Raw genomic sequence first — 19,438 nt, forward strand, 5'->3', positions numbered from 1 at the left:
GCATTTGGTTAGATGCTGGGGTTTAGTGAAGCGTGACAGGTGGCTATGCCCCAAGGAGCCAGGGTTCTAGTGATTCGGAGCTAGTAATGGCAAACTTGGTTCCTTAATCAGTGTAGAATAAACACTACCAGCAGAAGCTTGTGCAGTGAGCATAAAGATTGTAGCCGTCTTGAGAAGCCAGGAGAGGCTGCACTGAGACGCTGGTATCTGAGAAGCCCTGGGCAGCAGGGCACCTGGCTTGTTAGAAAAGCTGAAATGAGTGTAGTTAAAATATGCTGAGAGAACAGGATTTTAAAAACACGACAGAAATGGGGTGAGGCCCAGATAAGACCTAATGAAAGGCGGAGGGCTTTGTTCTAACTACCAAGGGACACCACCAAAGAGCTCTGATCGTGGAGGGATTGGCATAATTTACATATTCTAAAGACTGCTGTGGCCGCTGGAGTGAAGGCAAGTGTGAGGCAGGAGGACCAGCAAGTAGGTCACTCAGGGAAGATGTGACGATGACCTGGACCGGGGGAGGACGTAGGAGGCATGGATCAAGCCTCTTGAGGTGATGGAAGAAGTGTCCTTGAGGATAAATGGCAGTAAAGAACAAAGAAGAAAGAAAAGATGCTCTCTGGGACCTTGGGGCTCACAGGCACAGGGAAGAGACGGGAAACTGGGAGGCCACTTTAGATATACTGGATTTGGGGTTGCTGTGAGCATCCCAGTGGAGAGGTAAGGGAGCAGCCTTCTCACTTAGAATTCCTGCCACCTTTGCTGTTCCAAATACAAAAGACCAGCGGCAAATACAGATGTGCTGGCAAGGGGATAAGAACATGCTACCTTGGGACCTACCAGGACAGCTATGCCAAAGTGGCTTGGGAAGGTCTTACCATGGCAGAGGAGGTGGACAGGCCCTTGGCCACTATTCCCTGACACCTCTCTGAGCCCTGGCATCAGCCTTGTGATGTGGTATTGGCAGCCCAGACTCAGTGCTCCACAGCTGGCGTCCCATCTCTCTCCAGTGGTCCCTGCCACCCCAGCAGCCCACTGCAGTCCACTACAGTCACAGAATGACGATGAGGACCGGCAGCAGGAGGTCTCTGTCACCATTGCTGCAGAGGAGCCATGCTGGGCCTGGCAGATCCGGGCCAAGATTCCTCTGGCTTAGCCAAGGCCCCTGGGAGGCCCCAGGCTGCGGTCCACATTCATCTGCTCACGTCAAGCCTTGGTGCTGACGTGCTCTTTCACAAGGGACAGGGGATCTGGCAGGAATACACAGCTGCAGCTCTAGAGAGGGACTTAGCCATTCTTTCCTCACTTCTCCTTGGAGGTGTAACCAAAGGGCAAGATGGGTCTAGGGTCTGCCTAGTGTTGAACTTTATAACTTGTAGACATGGTCACCGCACTGTGTCTCTTCTCTTAGTTCTCTGTCCCTTTCTTAGTTTTCTGGGTCTCTGTGACCCAGAAGTGGAGCAAACGCCAGTTCAAAGCTTTCTCTCTCTGGCCAGCATGTGGGTCCCAGCTGGGTTTGTGGTGGAGCCCTGAGGAGCCCTCCGTGTGGGTGGGTGGGGCCTGAGATGCCAACTCTGCAACAGGGATGGGGTGGAGGGGAAGGCGGGAGCTGGCCCTACCCGCTGAGTTTTATCTGCGAGCTCCTGCAGACATATACAGAGGCTGTGCTGTGTGTACACTCCAGTCCCCCACGCTCCATCTGTCTCCCTACATGTCTAAACACTGAGGGTGCCAAGCGCCTGCCTGCTCCATCCTCCTCCTCTCGCCTCCTCCCCATTGCCGATGGGAGCAATGGAGGCTGCCACCCCAGAGGAGATAAGGGTAGCCAAGGTGGAGTGAGACACTTCAGTCGGGGACCACCGCTGGGCAGGAGTCGGAGACCCTGAGAGCCCCAGAGCAGGGACTCCTCCTAGTGTCCCATCCTGGAAAGTCAGTGTGGAGGGTGCCTTACAAAAGAGGTTTTTGCATTTAAAGCCAGCTTTCTGGACACCGTCCCCTGATAAGGGAGCAGTACATTCATTCTTTTCATTGTTTCAGACAAGCCTGATCCATCAGGTTGGCAACCTGAGAGCCCAGCCTTTCTCCCCACAACTGTTCCCTGCTCCCGTCCCTCTCCGGCTACATCGCCCTAAAGTTCAAGATTTATAGTTTAGGCTGTCAAAGGTCTGGAAGGCTCCCGCCACAGGCAACAGCTGACAAGGAGGGGAACATGAGGGAGACACCGAACATTTCTAGAGACAAGACATGGCAGCCTTTATAACATCCCAGGCCTGGGAACAAGAAGGAAGAGCGTGGAAGCCCAGTTCCTCCTGCTCCCCATATACACAGCCACCTTCTCGGAGCTCAGAAAATGACAGCATCTGGAAGGTGTCATTTCCCTGAGTTCCCAGGTCCACAATAAGAGTCTGAGCAGAGCAATGGATACAGGTTCTCCCTCCTAAGCCAATTCTTACACCAACATCTAGTCCTATGGTGGAGCTCCCCAAGAGGGAGACAGGGGTGGGGCAGAGGTCAGGTCTTCCTCCAATGGAGAAGTTCTTTCTTTCTCTTCCACCCCTCCAAAATAGTGAGAAACCGGTTGCCTGGCTTTTGTAGGTCTTCCAAGAGTGTGAATGCAGAGTCACACTGGGCGGACGGTCCAGCATGGCTTCCCGTTTGCCTTGTTGCCTGCTAAGAGATCCCCCCCCTAGATCTTCCCTGCCCGGGCGTCCTGCAGATCCTAGTGACTAAGAACATGAAGGAAGTGACCCCTGGGCCTCGCGGTGGTCTCAGTGGGTCACTAGCCCATGTCTCTCATATCTCCAGTGAGCACCACTCTGTCGTCGTGGTCGGGACATGCCCGGAAGTGCAACGAGACAGCCAAGTCCTACTGTGTGAATGGAGGTGTGTGCTACTACATCGAGGGCATCAACCAGCTCTCCTGCAAGTAAGTGACCTGCAGGGGTGGGCACAGGGCCGAGAGCAGGGGAGGAAATGTTGGGGCAGAAGTGGAGGGCTCTAGAAAAAGTGAGCTTCCAGCTACTTGGAAATGATCCCCAAGGGGCACAGGCAGGGTGGTTTATCCACTTTCGGGTCCTTTCTGGACTCTGGAGATATGTGAGTTCTAAGGGGTGCATGGACTCCTGCAGACCCAGTTTCCTAGGCTCTCAATGCCCTGTCTCCCGATGTCCATCTCTTACCACCCTGCAGGGAGGTGGGGGTACCCGTCTAAAGCACTGGGTGTTTTCTCTCTCTCTTTCTCCTCTTTCCCCACCATTTTGTCTTTCTTCCCCATCTCTAAGCAACTCTCCAAATTTGTCCTGGGTGAGCATGTCCCAACTGCATCTTCTTCTGTAGAAAGAAGCCTGGAAGAGTAAGGCAGGAGACAGGCTGTAGAGCCCTTGGTACCTTCGGATCCCACTTGTGTTATCTAGGGGAAATAAGGGTCTCCCCAGATCCCAGCGCCGGCCTCAGATCTGGCTGTTCTTCCTGTCCCGGTGACCCCCAGTGGCCAGTCCTGCCCTGAGAACTGCTTGTGCCATTTTAACCCATTCAAATCTCTATGGAAGGTAGGGACTTCAGCAAGGACGCCACCATGGGAATGGCTCAATGGAGAAGGTGAGGGTGGCACCAGCAGGAACTCCAAGGAGCTCAGAGCCCCACTATCCAGGCAGCACTCAGGATAAGTGTGAATGAGGCCGCCAGGAAGTCCCCGCGGGTCTTCTGGGCAATCCTCCTGCATGTGCTTGGAGAGCAACACAAACGTGATGAGCAAAACTCTGGCCATATCTTAAGAAGGAACAGGAAGCGGGTCTGGTCAACAACTTGGATTTCTCAAAACAGCTAGTGCCAAGGGTCCCAGACTAGGTGCCAAAGCTGCCCCATTCCCATGGCATCTGGACAAAGGCCATCAAAGTATTGCTAGTTCAGAAAGAGGGTTTCGACCTCCCGATAGAACTCCAGGTTCTCCTGCCTCTGACTACCCAGGCCAGATCTTGACTTTTCTAAGAATATGACCCTGGAGAAGAGGCTGGGACTTTTAAAGAACCCTCTACAGCTGATAGGGTCCCAGTGTCCTGTCTCCTCCCACTCTCCCATGGGACAAGAGAGCTTGGTGGCACTGCCAGACAGAACTGTGGGCCTGGCCCCAGCTGGCCTCCTCACTGACTTCCTCCATGGTCCCACCCTTCACCTGCTGTCACCCCCTCTCCACCCTCCTTCCTCCTGAACCCCTCAGGGAAGTTCCAAGAGCAACAAAAGGTTCTCCAGGGAAGTTCAAGGCCAGGCCTTGGCTTCTAAGAGGCAGCCATAACCACAGTTCAGGCCCAGGGAAACATCCCAGCCTTACAAAAGCTCTGAGCTCTTTGAAACAGACTATAGAGACTCACAAAGTTCCCAGCATGCCTCACAGAGATGTCCCAGCCCTGACTCCCCTTCCCCTCTACCACACCAGGCCTTCCTCTTCCCTAACCCTTGGACCCCTGACCCTCCAAAGAATCCAGCATTGTCACTGAAGTTAGCCCTGGCTGCAGGCAGGGAAGGCTCTGCACCCCAAGACAGGCACAAGGACACCTACTTTGGTAGGTCCCCAGAACCCAGGTTCCAGGATGGAGTGCAGTGTAAGAAAGGGAAGGAGAAGACGATGGCTCCCAGGGGAACCTACCAACACCACTGTGCCCCCAAGAGCCAGGGAATAGGCCCTGCTACATTTGAAGGAGCAGGGAGAGGTATCCGAGCCTTAATGAACACGAGGGTGCCCTATTTCCTCCCCCACCCAGGCCAACTGGGTCTCAAATGTGATAATGGCACCCAGAACCACTACTTCCATCTTTGCCCCTCTGGGTCAGCCCCAGTCAAGGCTCCATAACCCACTTCCCTGAACTCCTTTGTCACATGCAAGGGACATCCCTGGCTGGGCCTGCAGTCTTGGAGCTGTGCTGGAGAAGGGCAGGGGGGAGGGGGCCGGGCAGAGCCCAGAGGCCATTCTGAGGGTGGGGAACTGGGTGGGAAGGGGGGCAGGCCTCTTGGGGTTTCTGATATCACCTGGATGGAGAACAAAGGAAAGACTTTAGGAAACGGGACTCACGTCTACCATTTGTGCTGTTTGTTTACTTTTTATTTTGATTTTTTTGCATTTCCGCTTAGCTTGGATAATGAAACTACACTGGTCAGTTTCATTCCAGTTTCTATAAAACTCAGTTTTCCTTCCTGGTTTTCTTACACTTGTTGCTGTGTATTGGTTCAGAGCCCCCCAGGGAGTGTTGGAAAGCAGGCAGGCACACTCCGTAACCCTCTTGTTTTTTCTGGAAGTCAGTGCCAAAAGAAACAATGTCACTGATATTGAATTTTGTTTTCAAAAAGAAAACTTAAGGGGACTTGAAAATGGGGGTCTAAATCAAGGTGACTGTCCCGTCTGGGCCAGACAGGGACCTCCACACTTCCTCTTGCCGTTTTCTCCTCTTCTCTCCGTGTGTTTGTTGAGCACGGTTGGTGCGTGACTCTTGGGGACTGGTTCAGGGGATGATGACAGAACAAGACTCTCTTTCCAGCCCTGTGCACATACCAGTGGCATGCCTCCCTCTCCCATCAGCTCATCTCCCCCTCCCCGGCTTCCCCACCCCATCCCACCCCATCTGCCTGCTCATCCTCACCACATCTCCACCTGCCCTCGTGAGCTCCGAGACCCTGGCTCCCTCCAGCGCTGGGGCACGGCCTCATCCTTCATCCTTCCTTCCCCAGGTGAGGGCAGCACACATGGCATTATCCCCAGGCTACCAAAAGGAGAAACTGAGGCCCGGGAGGTGGGTGGGGAATGGGGACAGCAGAGGTCCTGACCTCTCTGCCACCCCAGATGCAGCCCATGGGCTCTCCTCTCTGCCCTTCTCTCGCCCCTGCTCTTCTCCAGCCCCGGGTTCAGACCTTCTCAGAGCCAGAGCTGATGCCTGTAGGAAGGTCTAGGAAGGCTTGGCCTGCTGCCCCTTCCAGCCCACCCGTTTCCCTGAACTTCACAGGGTCATCCCTGTTTGAGTGGGAGCCACTAGCCAGTCACCAGCCAGCCACTCGTACCGAGTACAGACTCCTACCGTGCTGATAAAGGGAAGCAGCTGGCTCCTGCTACCCTGGTCTGGCTGCAGGGCAGGAAGGTCAAAGGCCCTGCTCACACCTAGAACCTTCTCTAAAGAAGCTTGAGTCTCCACACACAGAACTACAGAGAGGAGTAGGAGTATCCAGGAACCCCTAAAGGAGCTAGTGCCCCTAAAGGATAGCACTGGCTATCAGTCCTTCCCCACCCTGACCACCCTATCCCCCAAGGCCTTTTCTTTATCCAGCAAGGAGGAGCACCCATCTCACAGACAGGTGCAAGGCTAGCACCAGAACATTGCACAAATACCATAGCACATTCGTGTTGTGGACCAGTCAATGGTGCCACCTGGAATTGTGCAGACAGTCAGACTAGTCCAGGCTGAGTATGGGACAGGGACACAGGGGTGTGTTTATAGTTATCACTGGTCTCCAAGACTCATGGGACAGCAGCCCTGATGTCAAATAAGTTCCTCTTTGTCCCTTTCTGCCCCTGTACCCCACTGTTCTTGCACACACACACACATTTGTATACACTGATTTCCCTGGCAGACAATGAACATAGTCAAGTCTAGTCCTTTTCTGTTACTTTGTAGAATCCAAGAGTCACTTTGGCAACTTCTAGGTCTCTATCCTTTATTCCCAAAGGTGATTCTGTTTGAAAAAGAATCACTTAGCCCGCTTCTAATCCCATTCCCCACACAATGGGCCCAGGAGCAAAGGAAGCAGAGCTGAGCCTGGCTGTGGTCAGTTGGGAAGCCTCAGCCACTTCCTCCATCTTCCTGGGCTAAAATGACTAGGGACAAGTGTCAGGGATCAGAGGGATGGAAGAGGGGCTCCTCCCCTAAGCCACCCTATTCAACAGGGTAAACGTGCATTGCTGTTGCCCAGCCCTCATAGTTGGACTTCCCAGGCAGACCTCCAAGTGACCAGGCACATGGGCACCCATGCTCCATCACTACAATGTCCAGCTCTCCCTCCTTCCCCAACCCGGGGAGATATCACAGGCCCAAAGACAGTCTGGCTTTGTGTCCGCCTGCCACTCCCATTCCCCATTCCTCCAGATTAGAGGCCACAGAGTTGTCATGATTATCTGTCATAGCCAATGGCTAGCATCTACCCTAAGGCCAAGGGCCCTCTTGTTAGGTACAGTAGAAGACTAAGGCAGAGAATCCTCGCCTCCTGAGGAAGTCTAGGCTGACAAGGTTGCACAGTAACCTGGTATTGAGGGGTTACTGCTGATGGAGTCCCCCTAGCTCCTAGGGGATGCAGAGCAGGACGACAGAGACCTGTTTCTGAAGAGAGACATGCACAAGGGTCAGTACAGCCCTGTCTGTGGGTTTCTCCCTAGGTAACTGGCCTTCCTGGGGTTCAGGAGAGAGTACAGGACTGGGCTTGTCTCCTAGAAATCTATGAAACTGGGACTTGCTTAAGGGGAGAGGTGGCAGCCAGAGAACAGAAGGAAGTGTACCTTGCAGGCATGACAAGGTCAGGAAGAAGGGGGTGGATGGGTGGTGTCTTGAAGTGGCAAGGAAGGCAAGCTGCAAGGAGATCTAGGCCAAAGCCAGGCCACAGTGGAAGAACAGGTCTCAAGGAAAGGGCAGGCGAGCCCCAGCTAGCTTCTAGCCAGCTACTGTACAGAACAGACCTCCAGGGTCCCCCCGTTAGGCTGCTCCGACCTCCCCCCACACCAGGTATCTGGAAGGTAGCCTTGGTACACTGGCAATCGCACCTCTCTCCAGCTTCCCTTTCCCCACTGCTTTAAGGCAACTTCTCCAAACTGTGCCCTGCAAGAGTTCCCCTAAAAAGTGCCTTCTGTTCCAGGCCAGCCAGAGCTACAGCACGAGACCCTGTCTCCAAATACATAAACAAAGCTTCCTTGGTCAAATAAGTTTGTAGAGTTCAGTTATTATCTCCTACAAAGCTTTTCATGACCCTTCCTATGCTAACGGAGACCACAGGAGCCCTAGGGGATGGATTTCCCACACATATTGGCACACACATCCCTCTTTGAGAGAACAGATCAAATACCTCCTAAGTCCCTTTGGTCATGAGCACACAGTGTGAGAACAGCCTAGCAGAATTCTACTTTGAGTTTTCTGGGAGCTGTTCCATAGAGGAGGAAACCTGCCCAGAGTCCCAGAGAGGATCCTTCAGCAGAGCCTGGAGGAGTGACACCAGGAATTTGTATCCCATAAGTCTGGCTGCCTGGCACCCTGAGGCTACAGTTCTGGCTTCCTGGGGCACCAGGCAGGTAAGAAGGAAAATTCCCCAACCAGTAGGACAGTTAGTTAGTCAATAACCCCCCCACCTTCCCCCACCCAACTTCCCTAACTCATCCTCCTCCCTACCCCACCCCACCCGCCCCATCCCCAACAGAGCCACATGGATTAGAGCGTTTGTTAGAGAGGACAGAGCCCTCCACCCAGCCCCTGACTCCAGCCCCTTCAGCTACGAGTGTGACCCCAAGTGCCTGACTTGGTTTTCTCATTCATCACTGCGCACTTTGATTTCTAACCTTAGCCTCGTGGATGATGCCAGTTTGTTCTGTGATTTTTCCCCTTTTCCTTCTCCAGATGTCCAAACGGATTCTTCGGACAGAGATGTTTGGAGAAACTGCCTTTGCGATTGTACATGCCAGATCCTAAGCAAAGTATGTTTGAAGATACAAACACAAGTCCCCGCTCCTTAGAAAGCGCCGGGTGCAGTCCCCAGTGCAGGGCGTAGGGTCAGGGGTGTTGGTTGTTTTGATCTCCGGCTGTTATGTTTTGTTTCTCTTTTCTTTTTTGTACTTTGGTTTGTTAGTTCTTTTGTTTTGTTTTTGTTTTGCTTTGTTTTTCATTTTTTGGCCTAATCCTTGGGTTTAAAGTTCAGGGCTACAGGTAAGGGGCAGAGCGACAAGGCCAGGACAAATGGTAACCGTGGCGAGGAACCTAGCTGGCATTGGCAGGAGCCTGTGCCGGGGTGTTGCAATGCCTGTGTCTTGCTATCCTGGCTCTCTCTTTCTGGTTTTCTTTCTTTTGGTAGGTGTCCTGTGGGATACACCGGGGCCAGGTGTCAGCAGTTCGCAATGGTCAACTTCTCCAGTATGTTTCTTTCTTCTATTTCTTTTCTTCCCTGGTGACTGGCAGTCTCCCCATGTGGGAGGGATGGGGACCTTACTTATCAAGACTTGGAGGGAACAGAGGTGTCCTGAGCTCCTCTCAGTCCTCAGTGCTTACCAGTAGCCTCTGTCTCCCCGCCCAGCCCCATAAGTCACCTGTATCACCTGAGAGTTGTAAAGCTGAACTCTCTGCAGCAGCAGGGCCATGTCCAAGCCTCTCCTCTCTTCTGGGATCAGGCAGCCTGCCAGATGGGGGAAGAGGCATTTGCAGGGCCCTCCCTTACCTCTGGTGCCAGGCTGCTGATGGGCCAGGCAGTGAGTGTGTGCATGTTTCTACGGGTAGGCTTGAGAGATTAGAAAAGGTTTCAAACGCCTGTCTTCTGGTCTGGCCAAAACGGTTGGGGTTCTAGGACCAAGACGGAGGGCAGAGTGGAAGAGAGCAGCCCTAGCAATGGTTCCCATGGATGCCAGAGACATTTGTGAGGAGGAAGTGAACTGGGGGCTGCCACAGATGCTAACGGACTCAAGGGGAGTCTGGTGACTCTTCCCAAAACCTGTTTAGTCTGAACACTATCCAGGATCCCATCTCCTTTCTTTCTTCCACACCAGGAGAAATCTGGCTAGAATAGTGGCTGTTTTCCTTGGCGCCCAGGAGCAGTTCCTTCAGTCACCACCAGGGGGAGTGGATGGAGCAATTAGCCTCTGGAGAGTTCCAGACTTGGTTTGGATCCCTGTGGTCTGTTGGCCTTCAAGACCAGAGCCATGTTACCCATCCTATTCTACAGAGTAGACTAGTACCCTCTTTTTAGGGAGGACATCTAGGTCCTGCAAACAGTAAGGAACCAGAGAACCCAGATGACATTTGAGTGTTGGGAAGGAAAACTCCATAAAAATACCAAAAGGGAAACCCAGGAGCTACTAAGCAGCATGTCAGAAAAGGAGTTTTAGAGTTCGGGTCTCAGGGTGGAAAAGCAAAGCTCACAATTGTCCTCAGACCCCAGACAAAGCCCAGACATCTATCTACTGCCTTTAGAAGGAACATTTGGGCCCCAGAAGGTGAGGGCTGTTGACCCAGAGAGTCACCTCTGTCTATAAAATGAGACAGGCAGTGTTCTCTTCAGACCCTCTAGTCACAGGCCACGGGGAAGAGCGGATAAAGACAGAATGTGTGAGCAAGACGTATAGACCAAAAGAATACGCTAAAACTCAAGCTCTGGGAGAATTTCAAAATCAGATGCAGCCCCATGTGGAGACTCTGGGGCAGGGGAAGAGGCTTCTAAGGCTCCAGGAGAAGCCAGAGCAGACAGGCAAGGGTGGGCCTGCTGAGAGAGGCACTGGGGGGCCAGTTCCTTTCCGCCCTTGGCTAAGAGCCTCCACAGCTTGGGAAATTGTTCTGGACGGCAGTCCCTGCCAGCCCTAGCTCAGAGAGCAGCAGAGCCTCCAGATCGTGGGCTACTATGCAAAGCCCCTTGGCCAGCTACATCACGTCAGCCTAGCCTATATCTTCTGGGGAGGTCAACAGGACCCTCAGATCCCAAAAGAGAGCCTGCAGCTGCAGTCCCCAGCTTCCTGCCAGTATCATCAGTACCACACAGGTGCCTTTATGTGGAAGATTCCTGTTCTTCAAACACGTTCCCTGAAGGCCTTTATGATGCTTTAGTTCATAACGAGCACAAAGACATCCACCACCCTGTGCTCCCTGAAGCCCTCAGCTGCCCATCCAGAAGGACCGGTACCTAGATCCCTAGTCCTGGGCCTTATTTAAGTGTTCTGGATTTGTTCTCTCATCTCTAGACTGAGGATAGCAACATCTAGGCCTGGACGGCAGCAGTGAGAATGAAATGAACTGATGCACTCGAGGGGCTCATCCGAGAGCCTTTATCACCTGAGGGCACTGTAGTATCCCTCCCAGCTATAGGTGGTGGGGAGGAGGGCAGGAAGAGGATGCCTCCCTGCATTGCTGAGCAAAGCATCTGACCCTGCCACTTACCCAGACCACCTCAAAACCAGGCAAGATTTTGACCCCAGTAGCACTTTCACCCCAATAGCACTTTGAAGCTTCTCCCACTCCAGGCCGCGCCCTCCTAAAAGGGAAAGCTGGCCCATCTGTATCCCACATGTGTGTGACCACACACTCACACGCATGCAAACACAGGAGCACATGCTCACATCAGCACATACATCACTGTCTCCTCCTCCAGGCACCTTATGACTGCCATTGGTTATGTCCGAGACAATAAATTCGCATATTTCCTAAGAAGCCTGGCCCTGGTGGAAATCTGACATCCAATTTACTGGTCAATATGAACATTTCTGGCCTGAGGCTCGGTGGTACCACACCATCCTGACTAAGTGCCATGCAAAAATAAACACGAGTAGGTGATTGCTCTCCTAACTGCAACCGACACAACTGTAGATCCCTCAGCGCCTGCCCTTGACCTAGTGACTGGCCAAACTTTCAGTGGCTTCACCAATCATGCCAGTCGCCACTGGCTCGCCTTACCATGACACCAGGGAGCTGCTGTTGACACAGTTTGGTTCCCAGAGCAGTGACCTGGAAGAACGTTCTCAGAGGGCTTTGAGAGACTTGCTTGCTTCTCCAGGTGGCCATCATCCTCAGGAATAGTCAGGCAAGGCTGAGCAGGAATAGCCATAGCTTAGACCCGTGATCCCTTTCAGTAACCCTCCTGATTTCCTGCATCACCTTGGGAAAGTACCATGGCACTACAGGGTACCGGCTGCCCCTTAGACTTCACCAACTTTGTCTGAAAGTGAGCTGAGGACCAGCACTTGGAACCTGCTGAAACTGGTCTGCTGTCCCTCGGGTAAGCATGGCAGGACATCAGTAACATGCTCCCAAGTGCCTCCAAGTCCTAGGCTCCAGGACGAGAACCTCTCTGTGACCCTTTGATCCAGCCAAAGAGGACCCTGAGCTGCAATTAGGGCTCCAAGCAGTCAGGGCAAAACTGAAAAGAAGCCAAATCCTCAACACCTCCCTAGCTTCAGAGTGGCAGAACTGCAGAGGGCTTGTGTTTGAAGTGCTGGGATCGGCACTTCCTTGATGTGGCCTCAGCACAGAACTGGTTGGGTCAAAACCCCAGAATCTTCCTCAAGATTCTTGGGATCAGGACCTTCTTGGTCTTTGGCTCAGAGCCACCCACACTCCTGCTCTTTTCCAAATACAGAACCCTCTAGAATCCCTTTCAGAACGCACAAAGAAGTGGTGCGGATGATGCTCAGGGTGCCCTTCTTCCACAGAGGAGAAGCCCAGTGACAGGCCTGGGTGACTGATGTGGAAGTCAGTGAGGGAGTGTGCCCAGGCAGGTGTGAGCAGGGGCCCTGGCATACACGTGTCTTAGCCTCCTGTTGGCTAGGCCTGCTCACATCTGCCTCTGTATACTGGCACTTTGAAGAGAACACATCCACATAGCAAGTTAGAGACCCAGGTCTGTAGAACAGGACAGGCTGTGCCTGAAAAAGCGAGGCAAGTCTTTAAAACATCACCAAGATTTCTGGGCTCCCACCCAGATCTCCTCCCATTGGACTGAATGGTTCTGAAGCACAGCCAGGTTTTCAGACCTTCCAGGATCCCATGGCAAGGCCTGATCCCCGCATCATAGCTGAGACACTGAGATCAAATAGGTTAGCCATCCCTCAGAGTCACGGACAATGGTGACTGTGACTGCCAGCGCTGACCCTTATTTAACCTCTCAATGTTGTAAGCATCCACCTTTCAAGGGCTTGAACTCACACATTCAGGTAATGACCTCACTTCCAACACTGTAATTTGTCCATAGTGTAAGAAGTGTGCGTGCTCCACAGATGAACTCACTCTTTCTGTGCTCTCAGTTGGAGATGCTCTCCTGAGTAGTGAGAAGGGTTTGGGTACCACAGCCCAATCCTGGGAGCCCAGGTATATGGGATATCAAATGGAGCAATGACTTGCTTCTTGGGGTCTTCCCTATCCCCATTCTTCTCCCCTATGACATCAAAGCTCTGCACTCAGACTGCCAGGAGCTCTGCCAGGGCAGCTATGGGCTCGTCCAGAGACATGACACATTCATTTTGAACAGATGAAAAGGACCCCCAAGAATGAGATAGGGGGTAAGGGCTAACTGACTTCAGGAGGGCCTGAGGATGCTGAAGGGTTGGAGTTAAGAGTCAGGAAGAGGGCATTGGGCACTCTTCCTTGAACCCCACCCAATTGGTCCTCTGCTCCTAGGGGACTTTGCCAACTGACTCTTGCACCTATGCCTTCTCACCAGGTACTAACTCCACTGCTCACCTCCAGGGACCCTTCCCTGCCTGTCAGTTCTAACATGGCCTCTCTCTTGCCTTCTTGGGGCTCTCAGGGACTAGGGACCAGGGAAGGAGCTCAGGAGGCCAGGAGGGGGCACAACTAACCTGCTTTCATCTCACAGGCTGGCTGCCCAGCGTCTGAAGAGTTCTGACCAACGTTTTTTCTCTCTCTCTCTCTCCCACCCGCCCCTCCTCTCATTCTCTCCCCTGCCCCCGCACTCTCTTCTGCACTGCCAGAGCACCTTGGATTTGAGTTAAAGGGTATGGCACCTGATCATCGCTCTGCATCATCTGCACAGCTCCCCCTGCTCCCCCCCCCCGCCTCTGATGCCAGGATCGCGGAACTTTAAGCTTCCTTTCCTCACAAATGGAAAGGGGGCGATTCCGAAAATTTCCCTGGCCTCACCAAGATGCCCTAGCATAAATCAGGTTGATTTAGAGCCAGATAAGAAAATCTCATGAAGAGCAGGGTACTCTGCAGTTAAAACTGTGCCTGGTGCCCAGTTAGCACCCGCTGCAGGGGAGGAACCTGCAGGGACTAGCTCTCCCAAGCAGTACAGCCTGTCAGCAATCACACCAGACATGGCTACTCGAAGGGTCTGTAGACAGAAGAAACCTGGTTTGGGGAGCTATGCAGAGAGGCAACTTTTTCCATCTCACACTGGTCCTCTTTCCTTGCTAAATCCATTTCCACTGCTTCATGTTCTCTACACCAGGCTAGAAGCTGACAACGTGCCATTTGCTCCTGTCCCCGCTTTGTGGTCTGTCTGCCCCATGCTCTGCCATCTGCTTGAGGCTTTCAGTTTTCTGTGACTGCCCCTCCAGTGGCATGTAGTGTATATGTGTATCTGCGGGCAAGGCCACTTACCCTCCTTTCCCCTACCACCCTCCCCAGAAACTTCCATGTAACTCCCTACATCCCCCACAGTCACACACTGCCCTTTGGCCTCTAGAATACTACCTGTGTGGACGAGACTTTGAAGAGGAACATTTTAAGCTCTCTGGCTTGGTCTTCAGCCTAGGCCCAAGTGTCCTGGGATGTCACAGCAGCAGACACACAGGGCTCAGGAGTGGTGGGAATGCTCTAGTAGTAGTGATGGGGACACCAGAGACAACAGATACGGACAGGCAGCCCTGCGGAGGTCTTAGCTCCCCAAGCACCTATTGGTTGCTCTCAGTGGAAGGCAAAGTCTGTATGTGAGTGTCTGTCTGGGTCTCGGGGGAGGGGGTGGAGGCTGGGTACACAGGAATGAATCTGCAGGTATGTGTGGATGGATTCTGTTGGGATGGGAGAATGGTGATGTCTGGCTAGCAGTGTCTCAGGACAGGCCTGGGGATACAGAAAGGCTGTGGAATGTCTGTGTTAAGCCCAGAGTATTTGGTGTTGAAACTGTCAGCAGGAGGTGTAGGTGTGTGTCTGTCTGGGGCCAGGGAGTGGGGATGCACTCACTCATTTAACCAAAAAGCTCCACTCAACACCAGACCTTACCACATATAGCATCCCTACCCTCCTGGCACTGCATTCAGAAGAGACAGCCTCAAATGGGAAACACTGTTGACAACTGACACAGAAAAAATAAATAATAAAAGCAAGTGAGCTCCGGGTTTGGCTAGGCTGCAGTAGAGAACTACTGTAACTTACGATCAAGAAGAGGTGTGTCCTACATGGTACCATCTGGCAGCCAGCCCTCCAAACACCTGGGGAAGAGTGGTGAAGGCGGGGATACAGTACATGTAGGCTTGCGTTACTCAGTGGACAGAGATGCTGCAGCTGACTCCAAGCACAACAAACCACAGACAAGATCCAAAAGGAATGTGAAACTAGGTAATCGGGGGCCTTGAAAATACAGGAAGCCCTTGATTTTTATGCTTGCAATGAGCGGCCGTCGTGTTTCTAAGCAGCAGCAGACTAGAATGAGCTGCGTTATTGCTGGTACCTGCGGAGCATGGGGATGAGTCAGGGTTAGAAGCGCAAGCAGAAAGGCCTGCCAGAAGATGGCCATCTCTAGTTGAGGGGGGCCCCCTCCTGGACTACAGAAGCAGTAGTGAAAATGCTCACTGGTCAGATCTATGCCTCACTTCAAAAGCAATGCTGAGATGACTTTTGGATGAACCAGAGAGGTGGGAAGAGAGGGTGGGACACGTAGAGAAGCCTTGCTAATGATATGGGCAGGCAGGTGTGGAGAAATCTAGGCTACTGGGGTTTCGACTGACCGTAGTTTGGCTGGTTATGGCTCATAGATATTGAGCCGAGAAGCAGGGAGAATCAGGGCAGGAGACGGAAATGGGGAATGCATACCCATAGGACTGAAAGTCTGTCTAGATGGTGCCAAGAAAGAGTGGAGGAAAGAAAGAGGCCTGGGAGTCTTGGTTCGTTTGGCATGGGTTAAGAGAAAGAAGCAGCCATTGCAGAAAAGTCAAGCCACTGAGGAGCACCACCAAAGTTCCGGGGCACCAGGCCAAGTGCCAGGGCTTGATAATGTGGAAGCTGTTTTATTTTGTTTCGAGACAGAGTTTCTCTATGTAGCTACGGAGCCTGTCTTGAAACTCGTTCTGTAGACCAGGCTGGCCTTGAACTCACAGAGATCCGCCTGCCTCTGCCTCCCGAGTATTGGGATTAAAGGTGTGTGTCACCACAGTCCAGCCAGTGGAAGCTGTCTACAATCATGAGCAGAGTGGTCTCCAAGAAGTGATGGAGACATTGACTGGGGAGGCCTGGTAGATTAACAGAGTAAAGCTCAGTGGTCAGAGATTGGTTAAACTCTGGCTGAATGTAACTCAGTGTGCTTGGGCATGCATGTATACCCATTTCTGTAGCATGTGGTCAGCTGTGTGTGCAGATTCCCATGTATGAGCGTCTGTGACTCCAGGAGCCATAGCTTAGACATGTGAGTGTCCGGAAGGTTTGTAGCTATGAAGTTGCTGGTGTACACAGGAGGTAACATAAATCTGAGAGATCAGAGACAGTTCTCAGAGCTCTGCCAATCACGGAGGGCCTGCATCTACTTATCACTGAACTGGTAGCAGAGAAGGTGGCAGTACCAGCCAGCAGGTCTGAGTAAGGTGGGCTCGCTGAGATATGGCCTGGGCTGTAGCCAGTGCTGTTGCCTTTTCCTTGTCTGCCTCCTGGCTTTCTCTGTTTCAGAGGGGCAGGGGTGGCCATACCAGGCACAGAGGGAAGGCGAACAGTTTGGCTCAGACTCACCTAGCTCGTTAGTGAAGGTGGGGCCTGCTCCTTGTGCACACAACATCCCTGCATGCTAGGTGGAGCTGTGCTGTCCCTGGTAGGCCTCTCCAGCAGACAACAAGGTCCAGTGAGCCAAGGCACTACCCTGACCAGACTGTGGGAATGGAGAAAGGCCTTTCTTTCCATACCCCCTCTAGGCCCAATATGCTGTGTTCCTGCTTCTGGCCCTAGCACCCCTCCTAAATCTGGGCCTGATGTCCTATCACCACCCCTTCTTAGGGAATCGGGGTGCCTGAGCAAGGCCTTTGCCCTGGGCCTCTGTTCATTGCCGTGAGGAACAACCCTCTGCTGGGCCGCCATGAGCAGTGCAGGGGTGCTGGTCAAGGTGTTGCCTCCCCTCTACTGTGGCCTTGGAACTTCACCCCTACTCCATCCCCTCCTCCATCCCTTGCATTTCCCACTCATGTGCACTGGGCAGATATGGGGCTTGGGGAGGGATGACCAGGTGTAGGGGGAATCTGAGGGGAGTTAAGGAGAAGGGATGGCAGGAGGGGCCAGAGCCTGTGCTGAGGGCACCCACAGCTTGGGAATAGGGAGGTCATATACAAGCATCTCCATGGGCTCTGTTCCTGCTCTGCCCCTGCAGAGGCTGAGGAGCTGTACCAGAAGAGAGTCCTGACAATTACTGGCATCTGTGTGGCTCTGCTGGTCGTGGGCATCGTCTGTGTGGTCGCCTACTGCAAGACCAAGTGAGTGTTACATGCTCAAGCGGAGAACAGGCCAAGCCAGGGGGTAGCCTCCAATATGTTTTTGTGAGAACAGAACTTTTTCCCTGTACCTATTCTGCCCAGCCTATAGCTTCCTGTTCCCAGTAGTCTCAGGGCCTCTGTGGCTGTAGTTCTACGGGACAGGCACAGGGAAAGTCTTGGTTCAAACCCAGCTCTCCTATCTCCCACAGGACCTGGAGCAATTGGGCTATCTCAGGGCAGGTCGGGGCAGCAGCTGGGAAAGCTGGGAAGTGTAGTAGAGGCAAACTGAAAGATAAGCCAGAGACGGCAGCCCAGACCGCTCAGAGCAGAAAGGCAGGATCAGAAAGAGTGGGTAGAAACCAAAGATATCTGGGATTCAGGTGCCTCCATAAAACCTTGATGTGAGACTTTAGGTGGTGTGGAGCCAACGAAGGCTGGGGTGGTGCAGTATTTGTTTAGATCTGGAAAGTGAGCCTAGACAGTTACCATTTCAGAAGCTGAGTCCCTGGGTCTGGACTCCTGCTGCCCTACAGATGGGGCTGAAGGTCCTGCTGACCTCATCTTGGATGGAACCTAACCTGAACCAGAAAGGCAGGGAAGGAAGGAGGGGGTGGGACTGGGCCAAAGAAGTAGAGTCCGGGAACTGAAGAAAGAAGCGCCAGTTCTGACCGGCTGCTTTTCCTCCTTACTGCTCTAAACTTTTGCACTGCTGACACTCGGCCCAGCCCCAGGAGCGTGAGCAGGCTCCAAGCAAGTGGCCCCAGGGCATGTTTGGCTTGGGACTTTTTGTTGCTGTTTGTTTGGAGGCAGGGCCTCACTACACAGCCCCGACTGCCCTAGGATCCACAGAGGTCCCCTTCTTCCACTACATCTTTGCCTCCAAGACATGTTTTTGAAGCCCCTATCCTCATTTGGAGAGCAGAAGGGCTTTCCCTATGAAGTGGCCTTCAGGCTAGGGCCTAAGGAGAGAAGACACAAACCGGTAGAGAGGCTGGAGTGTAGGGCAGAATGCTGCCCAGGATCCAATGCTGGCTGTCCCAGGAAGCAGCAAGCTGGGTGGAGGGAGGCAGCAAGAGGCAAACCTGGGGCGAAAAATGGGATGCTGACGAGCAGGGAGAATTAGAGCCATAGGAGTGATAATTACAGTTGTATATGATAAAATAATTTTCTGAGCATTTATTATGTATCAGTATATGGGAGTCCTACTGGCCTGGCTCCTGAATCATAGCGTTCTGTTTTATCTTCTTTATAAAACTTCCCTGGAAGCGACCATTCATTTACGTGTTATTTACTCTCCATCTCCCCTCCTGGCCCCAGGCTGCATGAAGCACAGACCATGTTTACCTCATCTGTTCCAAAGCAGAATCTGGAACACAGTAAAATCCCAATAAACAATTACTAAGCAGATGAGGGAGGGAGAGGCTAGCGCGGAGCGAGAGTCATTTATGGGCTTTCTGTGGTCAGTGGTCTTTGGGATGGCAAGGGGTTCTACATTACAGATGGAGGCAGAAAAATATCTTCATTTAAAAAAAAGAAAAATATCTTTATGAACCCCAGAACTTTGCCACACAGTACAAAGCGATGGGGTTATGTGCATTGCCCAATCTCCCTGGAAGAACAGCCAGGGAATTCCGTCCCTTTGGGGGAGCCATGCGAGGCTCACCTATCCTCTCCCTACGTAGAAAACAGCGGAGACAGATGCATAACCATCTCCGGCAGAACATGTGTCCAGCCCACCAGAACCGGAGCCTGGCCAACGGGCCCAGCCACCCTCGGCTGGACCCTGAGGAGATCCAGATGGCTGATGTGAGTGGTGTTCCCAGACCTGCCCCCCTCTTAGCTCGCTGGATAGCAACCGTCTCTGGCTGGAAGCATGGGCCAGGGCAGTCCTGTGTGTGGGGCACTAACTCACCAAGGACCTGGCTTCACTCTGCTCATTTCCATAAGGAAGAATGGGGGAGGGGGGTTGGTTGTGGGGGCCATCACTGATCCACCATCAAGTCACATCTCACTCAGGGGGGTCACCCTTTAACCTAGAGC

At 52.8% G+C, this 19,438-nt stretch overlaps 1 protein-coding gene across 2 annotated transcripts in view; it reads left to right on the forward strand.

Moving 5' to 3' along the window:
• Positions 1-19,438, forward strand: part of Nrg2 (neuregulin 2) — a 188,062-nt gene that overhangs the window by 160,892 nt on the left and 7,732 nt on the right. The window contains exons 4-8 of one of the 2 annotated variants that reach the window (XM_075968927.1): positions 2,806-2,926; positions 9,088-9,146; positions 13,700-13,723; positions 17,296-17,398; positions 19,081-19,204. In XM_075968927.1, coding sequence (XP_075825042.1) covers positions 2,806-2,926; positions 9,088-9,146; positions 13,700-13,723; positions 17,296-17,398; positions 19,081-19,204 — 431 coding nt within the window. Of the gene's footprint in view, positions 1-2,805; positions 2,927-8,636; positions 8,714-9,087; positions 9,147-13,699; positions 13,724-17,295; positions 17,399-19,080; positions 19,205-19,438 lie in introns of both variants that reach the window. The other variant, XM_075968928.1, reaches the window with a different exon arrangement.

This window comes from Microtus pennsylvanicus, chromosome 4, assembly GCF_037038515.1.
Source record: "Microtus pennsylvanicus isolate mMicPen1 chromosome 4, mMicPen1.hap1, whole genome shotgun sequence".
Taxonomy (NCBI): Eukaryota; Metazoa; Chordata; class Mammalia; order Rodentia; family Cricetidae; genus Microtus; species Microtus pennsylvanicus.